The sequence below is a fragment of the Dama dama genome, chromosome 30 (genome assembly GCF_033118175.1).
Source record: "Dama dama isolate Ldn47 chromosome 30, ASM3311817v1, whole genome shotgun sequence".
Lineage (NCBI taxonomy): Eukaryota > Metazoa > Chordata > Mammalia > Artiodactyla > Cervidae > Dama > Dama dama.
Window position 1 is genome coordinate 76437880 of NC_083710.1, and position 20532 is coordinate 76458411.

Consider the following 20532-nt stretch of genomic DNA (forward strand, 5'->3'; position numbering starts at 1 on the left):
AAAGCTACTCTGAATATTTAAGAATGAAAACATGTTTTAAATGTAGTTTGCATAAGTAAAAAATTGAGTGTACTGAAACATTTTCCTCTTGTGTTAAATTCCAAGTCCATTTCCTCACTAGACTGTGTTATCAAGTGTTATAGGTATTGCAGGCTAAACCTCACTGCTCTTTATAATGGCCTTGTGTCTATATACTAAATTGGGAAGCTGTTTTGTGATGTCATTGTTAGTTGGCTGTCAGTAATATTAATGTTTCATATTAATATTTAACATTAATGCTTTGAGGCAGGAATGAGGATGAAAGCTTAAAGTGCCCTCCCCCTTGCTCCATGAGTGGAAGGTAGTATTGGTTATTTTTCTATGTAGTGCAGACTAAATTTGTCCATCTTGCTTTAATGTCTTTCTCATTTTAACCTGCCCCAGGGGCCTTCTTAAACCCCTTCCAGGGTTAGCTGTTGCCAAGATGAATGCTCAGGCATGCTATCCAGAGAGATGTCTTTCCCACAGTGAAATGCATTTCCATAAAAAAGTAGAATTTGAGCCCAAAGATCCATTTGAGTTGTCTGTCCAGGAAGGAGAGTGAGAAAAGCTTGTGTTGGTCTCCCCAAACCACCCCCAGATTTGGATTCAGAAGGACACATGGGACTCGGCACATAGTTGTACTCAGGGCTGAGATTTATTCCAGCAAAAGGATACAAACAACATCAGTAAGGGGAAAAGGCGCATGTGGTGAAATCCAGAGGGAACCGGGTGGGAGATTCGAGACAAGCCAAATTCCTCAGCATGTGTGAAGTGTGTCTACCAGGGAAGCTCTTTAGAGACCCAGGGCCTTTACTTGGGGCTGGCCAGCCCTTACCAAAATGCCAGATGCCCAGAGGGTAAGATGGTTAGCAAAACCCACATTATTTAGCTACGGCTAGCCATTCCTATCAGAGAATGTTGGGAACACTGCCCAAATCCAACTTGTCAGTCACCAGCCAAGGGCCACCCTCGCCCTCAGGGCCTTCTAAGGTAATTCTCTGCTCTGTGTGACCTTAGATACCCAGATGCCTTGTATTGTCTACATATTTAAAATAATCTGAAATAAGATGCAATGTGAATTGGCATCAGCCTTCCCATACCAGGACTGTATATGTATTTGTTCCGATTGGCACTTTAAAAAAAATCAGCTTTGTAATAGTTTGTGTTGAAACCTGTGGGTGAACTGGTCATTCTGCTTCCTGATGGTTCTTCTGGTCCCTTCTAAGCCTCTCAATCTTCTGAACCATAGCCCTACAACTGAGCATGCAGATTGTCTTTGCTGCGTCTTATTTTCCTGTAACAGTCACTGCATTGCTTTGTGTAAGGGCAGATGTTACGACAAGACACAGCTGTGGGGAAGATAATGTGGGAGGGTGGGCAGGTAAACAAGCAGAGTGGCGTTTACTGAATGGAGTGTAAGCTACCTAATGCAGCCTTAAAAGTATGCCTCGTGTAGTTTTGAACCAAATGATGAAGGTGATACCACTTCTTAGGTTCTTAGTGATGGCGAAGGAGGGGGTTGGGATGGTGACTTGGTATCACATTTGCAGGGTGAATGTCACAAGTTACAATTCCTTCTAACAGCATTATCTTCAACATATTTTGACAGCTATTCAGGATTATGAAACTGCTCAGGAACACAATGAGAATGATCAGCAGATTCGAGAAGGTCTGGAGAAAGCACAGAGGCTACTGAAACAGTCACAGAGACGAGATTATTATAAAATCTTGGGAGTAAAAAGGTGAATTACTAACTTAAAATTTGCATTATTTTTAATCAACTATTTTAAAGCTAATTGTTACTCTTTTTTCCATGATTCATTTTCTTTTTTTTTTTTTATGATTCATTTTCTTATGTAATGTCAGCTATAAATTAAACTAACAACCTTTAACATTACAAAGTTGTTTTGAGTATACTACAGATAAATATGTTTGGTAGAGACTAGTCATGTAATGATGGAGAAATAGTAGTTGGTGACAAAGATGAGCTCCTGGAGCATGAATAGGTCCTGGGCCTAGATTTTTTAAAAAAGGTAAAGAGGCAGGAGTGAGCTTTTGTTGGGTGGGGACAGATGGGAGAGGAGTTGAGGAAAACAAAGCTTCTCTAGGCCTAAAGATAAAAATGGCACTTTCAGAATCAACTTTGAGGCACAGGGCGAATGTAATTTACTCAATATGTGCATTTGTATTAGACCCACCTTCCCTGAACAGGGGAACCACCTATCTTTCAATCAAAAGTCTGAAACTTTGTTCTTTTTAAGGAAGCAAACCTAGAAGCAAGTTAGAAAGTACGCTTCAAAGAGTCAGTGTTTTTTTTAATGCCAAGAACTGAATCATAGTAGTTTGGAAATTCAGAAAATTTCAAAATGCATCAAAGAAGTTTCTAAAAGGGAAAGTTGTAAATAGAAGGAGTAGTTTATTTCTGGTGAGAGTAGCATTAGGGAACAAGCATTCTGGGAAGCCTGGCGGCTGTAGTGGTCAGGCAGAGCTCTGCATCAGACGCTCAGTCGAGTATGTTGGCACTGTTCAGAAAACCAGTGGAATCTCCTGAGCTGTCTTTTAGCTCTTTGTGGCAGTGTGTTGGACACTTCTTAAATAATTATTAATTTTACCACCCTTCAGAAATGCCAAAAAGCAAGAAATCATTAAAGCATACCGAAAATTAGCACTGCAGTGGCACCCAGACAACTTCCAGAATGAAGAAGAAAAGAAAAAAGCTGAGAAAAAGTTCATTGACATAGCAGCTGCTAAAGAAGTGCTCTCTGATCCAGGTAGTGTTTGCCTTCATGTTTCTCTTCCCCTGAAGTGGCTGTGTCAGTGGCTGGAGGCTGTTAGCTCTCTTCCTCTGCCCGTCTTAGAGGCAGAAGTGGACGGTGGAGCGCGTGCTGGTGGGAACCTGTGGGGCTGAGCTCGGGAGCTGGTGATGGTCCCCGAAGTTCATTTCTGTGTCTGCCCCTGTCAGACTCGGGGTGCAGTGGAGACACCACCAAGCATGGAATCAGAAGGCCTGAGCATGACTCTTAAGGCTGAGCTAAGGTTCTGTTTAAGCAAGTTCCTAGAACCTTTTCTGAGCCTCAGGTGTTTTTCACCTGTGATATGAAAGTACAAGAGGGATACTCTTAGTTTCCTTCCAGAGTCACAGATCAGTGCTGATTTTCACACCGTACGTACAGGAGCTTGACTAGGAGATGAGCTGCCAGGTGGGCATGTGCAGTGGTGGGAGGTGGCAAATATTCTCGCCCTCCAAGAGTGGCTCTCCAGGAATCTTACCCTGACTCAAGTCAATCGCTTACTGGTGGTTGATAGTAACCACCAGTTGTTATTTCACCATAAGCTAAAATGACTTGGATAATAAAAGGGAGACAGTTAAGAACTGAGGTAATGTTGAACAATGCTTTGACACTTCTAGAGGGAATCTCATGTTAAGCTAATACTTACTGCTTTTTTGTGGCCATCCTTGTCAGTGGCAGCAGAAACCATGACTTTTGAGCTAGACAATTACAACAAAATAGAAGGAAATCACATTTTATGCCCATTTGACAGATTTTTGAGTTACTACTTACGCTATGGAATTGAAGTTAAATGATGTTTATTCCCAAGGAATTTATAATCCAGCGAGGGAGACAGGACTGAATACAGTAGGATACATACTGTTTGTTCTTTTATCTGCAAATAATGACGCCTGTGAGTGGCTCTGTCCCCTCAGCTTGTGCAGCACGGGTCGGGCAGCTATGTCAAGTTGGGGGGCCTCTGGATCTGAGCTCTAGGGGAGCAGGGGGCAGAATGGCATGACGGAGAAAAGAGCTGCATTCTTGCTTGCTTAGAGTTCTTCTGTTCTTTCTGTCCTTATTTTAAGGATGAAATAGCTTTTCCTAATCTCTGCTGCCTGCCACATCCTGCCATTTGTCTGCAGTGGCCTCGGTCTCCTCAGGACTGACAGCCACAGCAGCGGAAGTGGCCTCCTGGATTGTGCAATAAGGCACCTCCCTCCCTCGGGCCTAGGGAGCCTGCCTTCTGTTCAGACTTAATAGTGAGGCCCAGACACCTCATGCGTTGATGAGGTTGAGCCTAGCTGACTTCATGTTTGGGGTTAGGATGGTGACAGGGGCTGTTCGATCAGAAGAGCACGTGTGACTCTGAGGTCTCATTGTCTGCGGTTCCTCAGCTCTTCCAGGGAAGAATCTCCTGGGGTGGCTTCTTCTGAGAAGATTTCGGGGGTCTGAATGTCTGTGAATGCCCACTTTGAGCCCTGGCTGGTTTCTCTAGTCTGTTTCTGATGGGGGTGGGGTGGCAGGGGTTTGAGCATCAGGTGCAGCTGTCCCAACAACCGGGGTGTGTAGCCCCAGAACCAGCCCCGCCCCCGCCCTGGCAGCAGCTGGGTCTCACCTTGCTGGCTTCTTTTTCAGAAATGAGGAAGAAGTTTGACGACGGAGAAGACCCCCTGGACGCAGAGAGCCAACAAGGAGGTGGCGGCAACCCTTTCCACAGGAGCTGGAACTCATGGCAAGGGTTCAATCCCTTCAGTTCAGGCGGACCTTTTAGATTTAAATTCCACTTCAATTAAACCAGCTGTTTTTCTGCTCTTCTTCCTTCATTTTTTTAAAGTTTTAAAACAAACAAACAAAAAAAACCTTGTTCTGGGATCCTAATGAAAAAGAAAATTCCAACCTTTCAGTTTGCCCACGACCAAAGAGGTGTTCTGAATGGCAGTGTCTGTTCTTATCCATTGCAGACTTGAGGCTGATGGGGGTGAGGGCAGGGAGGCGGGCGGACTTCCGTTTCTGGCAGAGCAGCCCGTGTCTGTGCTGTGACCGGATGGAAGAAGCGGTCTGAGGCGGGTGCACAGATCTTGCATCTTCTACACTGGAGCAGGTGGAGAGTCTCTCCTCACTGCATACGTGTCAGCGCCTGCGTATGTGAGGAGGAACCTGGGCTGTCAGCGTTCTCCAAGAGGAATGAACATTCTGAGCTGTATGTTCTTAGGCACAACTTTGCTTCAACTCTGGTCTGTCCAGTCACCTGTCATTATGTTAAATTTCCACTTGCGTTCCCATCTCTCTCTGAGCATGAACATGGCTGTCGTTGAAGGTGGTCAGAGCCGTTAGAGAACCTGCTACGAATGGCAGGAGCCAGGGTGAGGTCTGGACTCACGTTAAGCATGTATTTTTTTGTTCAATACCTGGAGGAGAATACTGAAAACCATTGAACCAGAATTAACTGTAAACCCTCCTGGCCCTTTTATTTAATGTGAAACACAATGAACTAAAAACATGTAAAGTAAGTTCAGATAACATGGCAGTGGTATCTAAATAATATTGCTGTATGCAGATTAACAACTGAAGTGTAAGCTGTACAGCATCTCCTGCAACAGGACTGGCTTAGAATGTCAAGTCGCCCAGTCAACACAGACAGAATGCCATGTCTCCCACTTTTAAGGTTAGCAGTTCCTCTTATGTCTTCGCCTACCTGGCCCGTGGGTGCCCACGTGGGATTGCTTTGAGGTGGGCATTAAGTAGCAGGCCTGCCCCTTTGCCAGACTTTGATGCTTCTGGAAGTTTTTCTGCCAGGAAAGAAACAGGTTTACAGATCTAGTCAGCTCTGGCTGTATGTCCACTATCAAGACAGCATCTCTTCTTGGATACCTTCTTATGTTTTAAGAAAAATGAACTATTCAGTCTTTATATGCTGGATAATTTTTTCCTTAAAAGAAAAATAAGTGTTAATCTAGAACATTAAATATTTATGGATAGGGATTCCATAAAATATTATGGAACTATTGATGCTGCACTTAAAATCTTAAGAATTATTTACATAAAAATTATTACCTTTATTCTAGAAAGGTTTTTTTTCTTTTTTTGCCTCAGAACATTTTGACAATTTAAGCAGGATGGGCCTAATATACTGACTGCTTTTTGGGAAATCAAGCATCTTCTGAGTTGTTGGGGCTGTCCTACCACTAATATCCACAACAGCCAGCCAAGCACAAATAGTTTCCTTCTACCGTCATTCTGAAACATACTTGGAAAAGAGTTTTTTAATCTGAGGGACAAAAACAACACAGTTGAGTTGGACAAAACACATTAAGTGCTTTTTGCATCTACTTAGAAGTTTATTTCTTACCAATAAACAAGATGGCATTTTGAAAACTTAATGAACAGCTTGCAGCTTTCCTTTTGTTTTAATGTCTCAAAATTCAAGCCAGTGTGAAAATTTCCAAAGGAAATTCATTTTTATCCTTTAATCTTATTACTTCATTAGTTAAATCAGCAATTTTTTTCCAATCCCGTTCTTTCATGTATGATGTCACTGTGAACTCTTTGAAATCTTGCAATGGCCTCTACCTACTTTTACAAGGAAGAATTTTCACAAAGAAATCAGAACAAAGGAAATATGAAATCACTCACCCTGCCAGTTGGAGGAGAGGGTGTAAAGTTGCCAGCAAGGAGGCACCTGAAGGGGCCAGGATGGCTGGGGGTGGGCCATGTGGGTCACTGTGCTGGGCCCCTGTCACCTCGCCGACCGCCATCCTGCTGCTGAGAGGGTTTGCTCTGTTTTTCCTCCACCAGTGAGAACTGTAAATCCTGTTCCTGAAGTCTTACCACGCATTGACTTTAGTCATAAGGGAATTATGCAGAGAGTCGCTTGTTTTCAGTGAAGACAGAAGCAGGTATGGTGCCAGGTGCCAACGCCATGGAGAGAAATTCTCTGGATTCTGTTGTTTTTGCTCATGAGTGAGGAAAAGAACGACTTTTCGGTTTCAGCCTTGAGGGTCATCAGTAGTCTTCTGGAATCCACCTGACCGGGAAGATGGTCAGGCCCTCCTGCCCTCCACAGTGATAAGAGCGCTGGGAGCGAGAAGGGACAGTTGTCCGTCCTGGCGACCTGATGCAGGAGCATCACACTCTCCAGGCTCTGGTTTGGGGACCGCAGGTGCCCGGTAATCTCTGCGGCTCTTTGTGGAAAAGCAAAATGAGAGGGGCGCCCGGCCTTGGCTGTGTCACATTCCCTTCCTTTTCAGTGAGCTCCAGAAGTGAAGTGTCGCTGGTCGGTAAATGGGTATTTTTCCACAGCAACAAGTATTAAACACATCAGCCTATAAACATGAAAAAGGTCTAAAAGGAAAGTAAATTAATGTAATACCCGTTTCTGAAAGTTTGTGCTTTTTTCCATGGATAAATGAAAACTGGAAAATGACTTCAACAGTTTACTAATGTGAATTGGATGTAACAGCACTAATTTTAAAATGTTTTGCTCTTTAGGCAGTATTAAAAGTTCAAGTATCTGTATGAAAACAGAACTTTTTGGGACTCTGATAATTGAATGTCAGAACTACCCACCGCTTAAGAGAAAAAGACTAGTTATAACATTATGGGGTGGGGGGGAAGCTAACAATTTTAAGTTGGCATTTTCTATTCATGGTGGAAAAATGAAAGATTTCACCTTTAGAGCATGAAATTGGTCATAAGTTGTGAAATTTACCATGAAAAAAGGGCACAAGATGCTTAGTTAAAAATGGCCCCTCAGTCAGGTCTCTGCCTCCTTAAAGGGACAGGGCACCCGTGACAGCCCTGTGCAGCTTTCATTGAGGACACATGCGTGGTTATCCTAGAGAAATGCACGCCACTGTGCTGAATGTAGTTGACTTTTCCACATTTATAAAGGAAAGAGGGTGGCAAATGCTGATTTATCAACAATTATTCTAAATCAGATCATTGCTTTTTTTTAGTAGCAGAGTTTATTCTGTAATTGCAAATGACGTTGATAGGTGGAGATAATTTGCTTTGTTTAATGGGTGATCTCATTTCTTGAATGATTTAAGAGTAAAATTAGCCACTGCGTGGCTTCATGTATGGTAAACGGGTTTTGTTTCACACCCTCTGTATTTGAGCCTCCTACCTGCAGTGGAAAGCAGAGCACAGAGGAGGTAAGAACTGGAGATGTCTGATGAATTAAAATATTACTCCTGCTGTTAAGTCTGTAGTTGGTCTGAATGAGACAAAACTAAGTAACTTAATCCATCTCAATTTAGTGTTTTAATAAATAAGACACCGGAAATTAATGGAAGTGGGTCTCAGGCATGTCTACAAATATGGGTACTATTTTTATGCCCGTGTATTTTCACATTTAATAAAAATATTTATGGTCAAATGAGTACTTTTGGCCTTCAGTCTTTTGGAGGAGTCTATTTTCCAATTTTGCTTCACACACAGTCAGCAACTGAGATGACAGAGGGTTCTGGCTTGTCATGAGCCGAAGGAAGAGCTCATAAAGTGAAATGATTAAAATCTAGGACAGCGAGGCCTTACTGAATGGCCGGTCCTTCACTTTCAGTACCATTGAAGTCTCACGCTTAGGCTGACTTTGAGGACCTTCCCTTTTATGCCATAATGTGTACATTTCTGTTAAAGTTCTGAAAGGGGGTGGGGTGGACACTGCTGCTTATCTCAAATTTCTAGCTGCAAACAAACGTAGCTTTCTTCTTCATGTATACCACCTGTTGCAAAAGTAGCTGATCCCCTCCCCCTCCTGCCTTCACACCCAAAGCAGGGTTTCGTGATCTGTAAAGAAAAAAAGTCACTTTAATCTTAAGGTATATAGGTCACACCCTAGAAACCTGCAAACCTCTATCCACCAAGTTAATCCTTTCTTGGGATCGAGAGAGCATCAACAGAAGCAAGAGATGCACATTCATCTGATACTACATTATACTAGGATTCAGGGTCTAATGAGGAGACATCCAGGGCTTCCCTGGTGGCTCAATGGTAAAGAATCCACCTACCAATGCAGGAGATACGGGTTCGATCCCTGCTCAGGGAAGATTCCACATGGCAAGGAGCAACTAAGTCCGTGTGCCACAACCACTGAGCCCGTGTGCTGCAACTGCTGAAGCCCTTGCGCCCTAGGACCTGTGCCCTGCGACAAGAGAGGCCACCATGCACCGCAGCTGGAGAGGAGCCCCTGCTCGCCGCAACTAGAGAAAAAGCCTGTGCGGCAATGAAGACCCAGCACAGCCACAAATAAAAAACAAGGCATCTGGCTGACAACTGAGGTTGCGGTCTTGTTCAGAACACGTTTCCAACCTTCACTAGGGTCTGTCTACTGGGAGAAGTGCCTCCTCTGATTTAGCTATCTCCAGGGACCCAGCTGCCAGATTTGGAAGGCCACTGGCAAAGCAAGTTCCAAGGTCTTCTTGAGGAAGCTGGAGTTATATGTTGTTAAAAAGCATGAAAGCACTGCTTGCAGCATTTCTTAGGGGATTTAAGTTTGTGTTCTTTGCATGCTTCCCTGCCACTACAGGAGATTTCTATAAGCATAGTGCCTCATTTGTATGTATGTGTGTATCTATGTGAAGGATTTTTTTTTAAAAGACTGGTCTTCCTAAACGGATGTGATTTTTCTCTATGGTGTGAAAGATTCTTTAAAGATAGCAAAGGATAACTCTTCTAACAACCTTTCACCATTATTACAGTTTTCTTAAGGTTTTATTAATACTCCTCCATATATACCACCGGTTGCAATGTTTTATTTCCTGCAGTGTTTATGCTTTTGTTACCTCAGGTTACAAACACCTCATAAAAGTGGAAAGACTTCATTCCACAACTGTACAGTTTAGGGCAAACAAACTAGCTTCTCTTCTTCCTGGTGGGTCCACACACAGGGAGCGCCTGTACCGTATGGTCTTAGGCTGGGGAAGTTTGTTTTGGACATCGTGCAATGAAGAAAAATGGTATCTTCAGATCCCATATAAGTCTATCTATCTGTTCTTATCCAAGAGCTCTTCCCCGATATAGTAAGGACAGATGTTATGAATAAAACGTAATATTAGGAAACATGCAGGCATAAAAATACCCCCTGAGAGATTCTGGACTAACACTGATGAGTGAGACAGCTCTTCACTGCACGTCAGGAAACAATCACCAAGGCTCTCCACGTGCTTTACAAACCCCCCTGTGTGCCAGGCTCCAGCCCCCACCCCCTCCTCCTCCTCCTCAAAGGAACAAGCCTACCTCCGTGCTGGTCTCTGCCTGGCTCGCGCTTCCTCCTACTGCACGTTGCATCCTAAATGTCACTTCTTCAGGCCTTCTGACGCTTTCCCTTCCCAGCATTTTCATTTGAATATTTATTTAATGCCACTTACACTCGTAACTTCAAAAGGACATGTCAACTGTCACACAACAGGTCATTAAAAATTTGCTGGGTTTGTGCAGGTTAGGAAGACCTAGATTACTGGCCTTTGGACAAAACTGGAAACAGTTTTCTGGTGGAAGCAGACCATGGGAAAACAAAGGAAAGTCTACACGCCAGTGGTGGGTTTGTTGACTTTTGTGTAAAAGGGAGTTTGAGCACGACGCTCTGAGGTTAGACACTCCACTGTGTGGTCAGTTATGTCTACTTCACAATTCATCCTACTCAAGACGCATCAAGGTTACCCCTTCTCTAACTCTGCCCCCAATTTTAAATTGAACATTAGGTTACCTAGGGCCATCTCCATTCAAACATTTTGGTTTTTACCAGTCTTTTAGAATTTAAGGACAAAAAGTTATCCAGATTTTAATCAAAACCTTTGATTTTAAAGTGAAACCACATGTTACAACTACTGAAGCCAGTGCTCCCTAGAGCCTGTGCTCCCCAAGAGAGGCCCCTGCAAGGAGAAGCCCAAGCACATAGAGAATAGCCCCCACTTGCTGCAACTAGAGAAAGCCGGCACACAGCATCAAAGACCCAGTAGAGCCAAAAATAAACTTTTTAAAAAAGTGAAATCACATCAGACAGGATGCAAACCTTACACAGTTGGGCAGGATCACATGACTGAAGTAAATAACTTAAATGCAAGTAATTATGAACTGTAGGGGACAAAATTATTTTCCAAATCTGAAGTCTATAATCAAAGTTGTTAACAGCAGGTTCTAAGTAGAGACCTCACTCTAGAATTTCTCAGAAACTAGAATTTTACATTTGATACTGGGCTAAAAAATTGCAAAATGGGGAACAGCTATCCCATTACCTAACACTTAAAGGCTCATTTTTTGAGTGGCTACAGGGTGGGCTGGGTGCCCCTAACCATGTGCTGCCATCACAAAGTTGCCTGTATTTTGAACGTGGATCAATCCAAGTCCTGGTCCTTTGTGCCTCAACTCCCTAACTCTGCCACCAAGAGTAAGATCTTAACAAATCAACTGATTCTTTGGAAGAGGGTGGTTGCTGTTTAGTTGCTAACTTGTGTTCAACTCTTCGTGGCCCCACATACTGTAGCCACCAGGCTCCTCTGTCCGTGGGATTCTCAAGGCAAGAATACTATAGTGCATTGCCGTCTCCTTCTCCAGAGGATCTTCCCAACCCAGGGATTGATTCCAGGTCTCCTGTATTGGCAGGTGGATTTTTTACCGCTGAGCCACCAGGGAAGCCCCTTGGAAGAGGGTGGACCCCCTTACTACTGACAGATTTTGTGGTACACTTATCACTTGCTCTATGAACTGGGGATCTGAGACAGATGTCAGAGCCCCTCGATGAATAGTCAGGGGGGAAGTTAAATGCTACTATCTTCTTTGCTGCTGAATCTCAGAGAAGAAAATTCTCTTAGCCATGCTTTAGTGACTGAAGACAGTCTGACTTGACATACACCTGTTGCCTTGAACACTATTCATCTGGGTTTCTGACACCTCTCCTGGGCAGTAGCAACTGCCTGTCTGGTTGTGTCCCAGGGGCTGGGCCTGGCCCATAGAAGCAACCATTTCTTTGGGCAGCTCCCAGTTGTATCAAACTACATATTTATACAGAAAAGTCCAATTTTATCTGTAACTCCAGGCTGATGGCCTGTGGTGCTTCCTGGATGTATTCTATTCTGTCCTTCAAGGAGCTACATTGTTCCCTGTACTTGAGCACTCCCTTTCATCACAGAAAAACCCAAACAAGGAACCAGGGACGGGGGTGGTTACTGGAAAAGGGAGCGAGGTCTTGTCATCTCTTATCAGGAAGAAGGAAGCTGTGAGGAGCTGAGCAGTTATTTTCAAATACTCTATGGGCTGTTATCTAATAGAGAAGGGTAGATTTGTTCAGAAGAGCTCAGAGGAACATGCATAGACCCGTGGTAGACAGCTTCTGGCTCACCATGGAACTCCGTACAGAACCGTCCAAAGACAGAGCAGCCCAGCTCTAGGAGCAGACGGTTCCATGTGGCCCTGGAAGCTTCCAAGATGGCGTGAGGCTCCACCTGGCAGGGCCTTGGAAGGGGGGCTGGCACTGGCTGGAGGTTAAACTCTACTAACTGCTCCCCAAACCTCACTTATCAACGGGGTCATCCGGAACAATCATGATTCCCACACTCACCTCAGCTTCAGAGGACAGGGCCCACAATGACACTGAGGTCTTCTGCTCCTGGCCCAAGATCCTATGATTCTAGAGTAGCTGGACAGTTTTTTTGAACATTTACTATTCCTATTCATCTAATATAAAAGAGAAAAACTGTTTATATTCTTAACTTAGTTTCTATAAAACTAACCGGTTCTTTTTTAAAAAGAATACATACATACCCCATAAGCCCATGAATATAATTTTATAAAAATAAAAATTAGAAACTAAAAAATATATAGCATAGGATTAAAACATCATATGGTTTAAGATAAGTGGTCACAGTGTGGCACTACTTTCATTTTAAAACAACAGTTAAGGTACAAATGGGCTTAATTTTAAAAAATACTATTCAGGGATAACCGTAAGTCCTTCTTTCTCAGAAGAAAAAACAAAATAGGTCTCTCTAATTTAAATGCATCTTTTGAATAAAGAAATATATAAATAAATACAGCTGGAATATTCAAAGATGTAGATGGTCTGATAAATCCCCATGAGGACCAGCTAGTCAGATATGTTCAACCTGGTTATTTGGCAAAATTATCACTTTAACTGATGAAAACCCAGTGTTTTATGCAATCAGGAAAGAGGAACCATCTAATTTTAAACACTCAATGGTCATTTCTTACAATATATAACTTAAATTTATTCAATACATTAAATACATGTTACTTTTAAATAATTAATATAATTTAAATCGGAGATGTCACTGATCCTTAATGAAACTTTGACAAGTCTTGGAAGTAGTTCCACATTTTCCCAGCAGGTGGCAGATTTCTTGTCACACTTTCTCATCTTACACAAGCCAGTGCTAGAGTTCATCATGTGTCAAAACTGTAGGGGAAGAAAGCATATTTAGCTCTTGGAATCTTAAATATCAAATTAGCTTCAGCCTCACTGAGGCATGAATTAACACAAAGTGTAGGATCCTCCTGTTAGTTCAGTACCCACTCGCTTTACGAGGTGACATGAGAACAGCTCTCTACATTATGGCATCTACTGTACCGTGCTAAGTCGCTCAGTCGTGTCCGACTCTTCGTGACCCCGTGGACTGCAGCCCGCCAGGCTCCTCTGTCCATGGGGATTCTCCAGCAAAGAATACTGGAGGGTTGCCATGCCCTCCTCCAGGGGATCTTCCCAACCCAGGGATCAAACCCAGGTCGGCCGCATTGCAGGCTGGTTCTTTACCAACCGAGCCAGCAGGGAAGCCCATGGGATCGATCATATGGGAGCATAACTACTTGCCCTTTTACCCACCTACAAGTGAGCTCCCATGAGTCTATCAGAACAAGGACAATACTTTATTTATCTTTGTTATCTCCATGACCTAGCACCCTGATGGTGAAAAATAGGTTTCTCACCAAGCACAAAGTATGCTGTCATTAATGCAATGGAACAACAAAGAGCAGAAGACATAGGTGGTCTTTGTCTAAGATGGGCGAGCAGAACATTCAAACGCAGTAGTAAATACTATATAACTGTGAGAATCAAAGTCAATACCAGTGAAGACTTAAAGAGTCCAAAATGTTTTTTTCTCCTGCATCAATGCGCTACACATACTAACTGATTTAAGAACACACGAGAATTCAAAATGATATTTTCCAGGCAGAAATTAACTAAAACACAATTTAAATGGATCCTGTTCCACAATTCCAGGTGGCAGACTTTTTCTCTCTCTTCACTAAATTCCACTGGAATTATGCAATCGATCAATCCTCTATTGTTGGACAGATTCTATATCATTATTAAAGACAATGTTGTGACAAACATATACATACACACACATTTTTGTTTAAATGTGAGTTTCTGATGAATTGATGGATCAAATGGCATGTATTTGAATTTTTATGTATATTACAAAATTTCCTTAATTTATACAGCTACTGCATGTATGTATATACACACTTACTTGTCAATACTCTTGCTAGTGCTGGGTATTGTTAATCCTTTAACTCTTTCCAATTTGATAAGAGAAACATTTCATCTCAATGTTTCATGAATTTATATTTTATCGTTAGGTAATTATGTGAGTTTTCCTTTCTTCTTTCCTTTTTTAGTTTTTTTTCTTCTCTCCCTCCTTACTCTGTCTTATCTTTCTCTCCCTTTGAAAACAGTTATGCCACTTACATAATAATCTTTTGCCTGAATTGAAATGGCACCTTTATATTAGATTATTAAAACTACTCAGGTGTATTTTAAATGCTGAACTTCTCCGACAACACACATTGATTTTGTTAAGGAAAACAGAGTCAGTATAAAACACAATTTCATGCTTATGTGAGGAAGTTTATATATAATTTCAGCCTCCCTAAAAAGTAGAGGACAATAAGAAGTATATTTTGAACTACTGGAAATAATTATTATGAGGATTAATTAGTCTAAAGTGTGAAAGTCTTTAACATACTGACTGGAACACAACAGAAGCTCAACACTACTTTTGAAAAAGAGCAAAGAAAAATAGAGACAGGTACCGACCAGGAAAGGGAATCATGAAGGAATCAAGAAGTTGGTATCAGCTTTAAAAGAATATCCAACACACATTTACTGGTGTTAAGGGTTTATGTAGGGTGATAAAATGCTAAGGTAATTTCAGTTTTTTAAATCTAAGAAATGGAAACTAATTCAAACCATCTTCTGGTCTATGATGAAGGCTGGAACAAGGAACCAGCTTTCTGTGAGGAAGCCTATATACTATGCCTGTCACTAATGCAGGGGACAGGAGGGAGTACTTTATTTGGCTGTGTAAGGCTTGTATTGAACTTCAGGGCTTAGATTTTCATATTTAGGAAATTCAGTGTATCTTAAAGAGATTGTTTCTTTTACTTTTTTTTTTTTAACCTCTATCTTAGGTCAGGAGACTAATACTATACTGCTTATCTATGTGATGATATGATGCTATATCCATAGGGGAATAGATTCTCTATCCATGTTTTAAATTTGTGAACTTAAGTCCACATAAAAAGGAAATCTGTAATCATGTCACAGACTTTGGTAAATAAATTCTGATGTAATCATTTGATAACCATTAAGAAATGATTTTGTAATCTATTCTAATTTCACTTAGTGCAACATGTGGTTCATACACAACTGCAGAACAACTCACCTGCACTTTTCTTCTTGTTTTCAAGGTGATCTAACAGTTGCCGTATCTCAGTGTCATACTCCACCCATTCTGGGACAATCCTGGCAGCAGCTTTTAGTTTAGGTTCTTTTGTTTTGGGGTTATTGCACTGAAAATTTAAATATTAGAATTAGTTTAATAGAGAAAGGATCAGCTGAAATGACAAATCGCAGTTTATGTAAGCAGTGTTTAATGCAAACACTCAATCAGAAGTTTAAACAAAAATTTGAAGATTTTCTGATGGTTCATAAGAAGTCTGTCAAACAATTCTAAAAATATTTGGACAAAGGATCCAATTATATGACCATTCTGTAAAAGAGCACGGCAGATTATATTAATAAATATTTTCTAGCCCTTTCTTTGGACTAAAACCTGGTTTTACATACTTTTTTTTCCATACGTAAAATTAATTGTCAACCTTTAGAAATGTCTCGCGTTTCTCTGGCAAAAAGCACTTGTCCTCTTTCCTATGCCTCTGTTTTGATTAGCAGTTGTGATATTAAAATCAGTTAACTGGAATTCATTTGGCAAAATACTGATAGTTGTGAAATTCAGAGTAGCCTATAAATCTCCATGCCTTAAGAATATTTAAGTAGTCTGTTTAAGAGGCACAGTGGAAAAACAATGGACGGGGATCCTCGTTTCTCATGGTTCCAATTCTCACGAGCAGTTAGACTTGGACAGTCCCACTTAAGCTAGTAGTGAGACCTGTAAACATCACCAGACTGTGTGTGCGCGTATGTGGGCACCAGTGGCAGAACCTGTCTTTTCATTTGCAAAGGAGGAAATTAGAACAAGGTTATAGAAACCCAACATTCCTCTAATACTTGATCAATTTTAATAAGCAATTGGTTCTACTATAAAGTTTCTTGGGAAATTAAATTTAAAAGGCAAAAAGCAAAGGCAGAGTTTAAGGAGGGTCTGACTCTGGATGTATGTGAAGATACAGCTGACAGGACTAGTGTGTTAGTGGGCTGGATGTGAACTGCGAGGAAAGAGAGGCATCAAATATGACCGCAGGGTCTTTGGCTTGAGCAACGTAAAGAAAGGTTCCAGGAGGGGCATGAACTTCGCAGCTACACAGCATCCAGCCTGCTCTCCACGAAGCACAGGAACAGAGCGCGTGTCATGGAGCTGACTTCTACACGGCACTTTCTCATGGCAGCCCCAACCTGCTTCACCCTTCATGCCTTACGGGAAAGCTCATTTGTGAGCCATAAGCCTGGGATCTTAATCCTTTCCTCACCAAATATTTCCAGTTCATTCCATTGTGGATTTTTTCCTAGAGTAATGTATTTCTGCAGTAAGTGGGTAACAGGAACTTCTCTGTAGAAATTAACTTCACAGATAATGTGTTCTATAAACAAGATAACGGATTTTCTAATTGTGTCAGAAACAAAAAACAAAGTACTATTTTTTCCTTAGCTTATGCTACAATCGTCGATTCTTTACCTGCTAAGCCATTGGGAAGCATAATCTCTATCGGTAGGGCTTCAGTGGGGCAATCGTGTTCCACAGGGGAGCTGGGGCCAGGTCTGGAGGGACTCGATTGCTGTAACTGGGGGGCTGGGAGGGCACTATCGCCATCTAGTGGGTAGAGACCAGGGATGCTGCTAAACATCCTATAACGCACAAGTCAGCCCTCACAACAGAGAACTGTGGTCCGAAGGTCAATAATGCTTTTTCCTCTCCATTAGGCCATTTCCTGAGTTTCCTTTTTAACCTTTCGCTGAAGATGACCAAAAACAGCATGTTCTTTTTTATTTTAAATGTTTCTGTGGAAGAGATAACGTTATCCACCAAAATTTATGCCACCCATCCATTTTCTCAGTTAGACCTACTGTAGGAAGTAGCTGCCCAGCCAGGAATGATGATCCTCAGCTCTTTTTATAACTGGATGTGGACACACGGGGCCAAGGCCTTTAGGGTCAGGATGCATCCTCCACCCTCCTTTCTCCTTACCCTCCTGATCAACACTACCCAACAGAAATACGATCGAAGCCACAAATGCAGTTTTACATTTTCTAACAGCCACATTAAAAAAATGTAAGAGGAATAGGCGGAATAAATTTTAACACTGTATTTCCAAAATGTTATCTAGTCAAAATGTAATCAATATAAAAATCAGTAATGAGGTATTTATTTTTACATTTTTATTAAGTCTTCAAAATCTGATGTGTTTTATACCTTAGAACACACCTCAATTTAGACTGGCAACATTTTAAGTATTTTATGGCTGCCTGTGGGAAGTGGCTGCCATACTGGATGGATCAGCTTCAGATGGACATAGATGATGACAGGACCCCCGAGGATGAAGAAGTCCCAGGATGGACGGAAATTGGTCCCTGAGTCATGATGTACAGGGAAGCCCCTCACTGACAGAACACCCACTTGGGCCTGAACCTGGGTGCATGTGAAACCACAGAAACGTGGGCATTTGTTAGAGTAGCTCATGTTAATCTAAATACTAAAAATCCCAAGAAGACTTATGTCAACTAACGTATGAGTCACATTCTTATACAACACAACCTTAACATTGTAATGTCCTTAACTATAGAAATTTCCCTTGCTTTTTTTCTGACCGATGACCACTTGTTTCTGCTACATTCTATCACCTATGATTGCAATCTAATTATATTAGATTGCTACTTTCTCAGACTTTCCTCACAGCTCAGTCGGTAAAGAATCTGCTTGCAAGGCAGGAGACCTGGGTTCAATTCCTGGGTTGGGAAGTTCCCCTGCAGAAGGAAATGGCAATCCACTCCAGGATTCTTGCCTGGAAAATCCCATGGACAGAGGAGCCTGGTAGGCTACAGTCCATGGGGTCGCAAGAGTCAGACACGACTTAGCGACTAAACCACCAAACCATGCTACTTTCTATACATGTCTGGAAAAATATCCCTGTATTTTACTATCCAATCTTATTTTGTTAAAAACTACGAGGTCTAATATTTTGACAGTTTGTTTCTCAAAGAAGATCCTGTATACAATTATCCTAAACTTTTATCACCACATAAAAACAATATGGTCAGGAAATGATAATATCTTATACTACTAGAGAAAATATACAGTATTGGAATATAATGTCTACATATGGACAAGAAATCAACTAGTTTAAAATATTTCATGTCTAGATTTAAACTGTGTAGCATAAACTGCTTACAGTGAAAATCTAAGAAAAAAATTCTCAAAAATAATGAAGAAAAAGACGTATAAGATAATTTAAGTAGCTGGAATTATTCTGGCTGTCTTTATTTGGGGAAATTATTGGCATAAGAACTAAACTGATGATATGTTAAGATGATAACTCATCATCAGATGTTCAGTTTATGACATTTCAGCCAGTTGATGGCCTTTCTTTCAAAAGGCCTTGTGCAGAAAAGAATTAACACAGCAGGCCTGAGACCACTATTCTGAGAGGCATGTGTTCGCAAGGCTGGCCCTTGGCTGGCCTCTGGGAACCTGGGTTTCAGGTGTGTTCCCACCATTCCCTGATAAGAACAGCTCACTGTGCCTAAACTGCAAACTTGTGATTTATGCTGACCACTTGCCTTTCTTCTAGATATGGGGAATTCTGGCATGTGCCAGGCTGAGGGGTTGCGTACATGACCAGCCCCCAGTAAGAATTCTGGGCACTGGATTTCTGGTAAGCTTCCCTGATAGACCACATTTCACACATGGTGTTGTACTTCTTGGAGCTTAAGGAATGAGGGTTGTCCCAGCTAACTTCACAGGGAGAGGACTTTTGGAGGCTTGGATCTGGTTTTCTCTGAACTTCACCCCATGCGCCTTTTCCTTCTGCTGATTTCACTTTGTATTCTCTCACTGTGATATTTCTATATCCATGAAATATTCTGAGTCCTAAGAGTCCTCTTACTGAATCATCAAACCTGGGGTGGTCTGGGAGCCCCCGATACAGCCCTACACCTGCCATCGTAGGTAAATAGTAAATATCAGACTGAGCCACAGGGTGCCCTGCCATTTGTAAAACAGAAAATATTTCTACTGGAACATTTTCTTATCTGCTTATACAAAGGAACATGCAAACACTCACCAGATCAATTGTTTTGGCTCTTTGCTTGGATTCATCATCACACCAGGTTTCACACCACAACCATTCTTGGGGAAGAGACTTGATGGCAACTTGGTAAATCATATTATTGGGAAGATCCTATTAGAAAAAGAATGATTTCAACACAGAGGAATAGCAATTAGAGTCAGAGTGGAAGAAGTTGAAGATGTCATTTAGATTATAAATGGATTCTATAAAACATACCCAAATCTGAGATATGGCCATATTTTTAAGCTTTAAATACTTAATTTGACCCAATGGTCTCATGTCATGAATGAACCTGTGCACTGGAAGGAAGCGCGCACCTGCCCTGGACTTTGCTCCTGCATTGGGGGTGGAGAGGGGGGCCCAGAACCCACCTTGCAATGCCCTGTCTACCTCCAGCTGCCTTGAAACACCAGGATTAATCACTTACACTGTGTCTTACTGGTTATGTGGTCACCACCACACTCTCCAAATTCTGAGGTGACTTTTCAGTTCCCTATCAGGAAACTGCTCCATGAATATTTTCACACTTCTGCACACTCATAGCTTTCTAAGCAAAGTCTGCTGGCACCTGGGTAAAAGGATGTTTAAATGGCAAATGAACCTAGTAAGTTAAAAACAGATCTCTGGAGACATCAAGAGACCCTTTTCGCAGAGGTATCTGTTTACATGTCAAGGGCTGTGAAGCCTGTCCCTATGTGTCCCCAGAGAGTATCTGTTCGCATTTTGGAGCAAAGGGCATGTTTCCTTTCTCTCCCAGAGGGCACCAGGGGTACTTGTGTTAGATGTTCCATCTAAGGTCCAAGATTCATAATTTTAGGGTTCTTCTCACAGCACTTCTATTAATCATAATACTGAAAGTCCTAGCCAATGAAACATGATAGGAAAAGGAAATATAAACCGGTATACAGATTGGAAAGAAAGCAATAAAACTGTCTTTGTTTGACAATGACAAGATTGTTTACGCAGAAAATTCTAAGAATCA

General features: G+C 41.7%; 2 protein-coding genes across 2 annotated transcripts in view; one reads left to right on the forward strand and one right to left on the reverse strand.

The window, feature by feature from the left end:
* The window catches only part of DNAJC3 (DnaJ heat shock protein family (Hsp40) member C3), a 57849-nt gene extending 49676 nt beyond the window's left edge, over positions 1–8173 (forward strand). Inside the window, exons 10-12 of the mRNA XM_061133614.1 lie at positions 1631–1763; positions 2644–2792; positions 4428–8173. Of these exons, the coding sequence (XP_060989597.1) occupies positions 1631–1763; positions 2644–2792; positions 4428–4585 (440 nt within the window). The 3' untranslated portion in view covers positions 4586–8173. The remainder of the gene's footprint in view (positions 1–1630; positions 1764–2643; positions 2793–4427) is intronic.
* A 4813-nt stretch (positions 8174–12986) lies between these two features.
* Positions 12987–20532, reverse strand: part of UGGT2 (UDP-glucose glycoprotein glucosyltransferase 2) — a 136750-nt gene continuing 129204 nt past the window's right edge. Inside the window, exons 37-39 of the mRNA XM_061133771.1 lie at positions 19545–19661; positions 15473–15599; positions 12987–13203 (exon numbers count right to left, since the gene is read on the reverse strand). Coding sequence (XP_060989754.1) covers positions 13181–13203; positions 15473–15599; positions 19545–19661 — 267 coding nt within the window. The 3' untranslated portion in view covers positions 12987–13180. The remainder of the gene's footprint in view (positions 13204–15472; positions 15600–19544; positions 19662–20532) is intronic.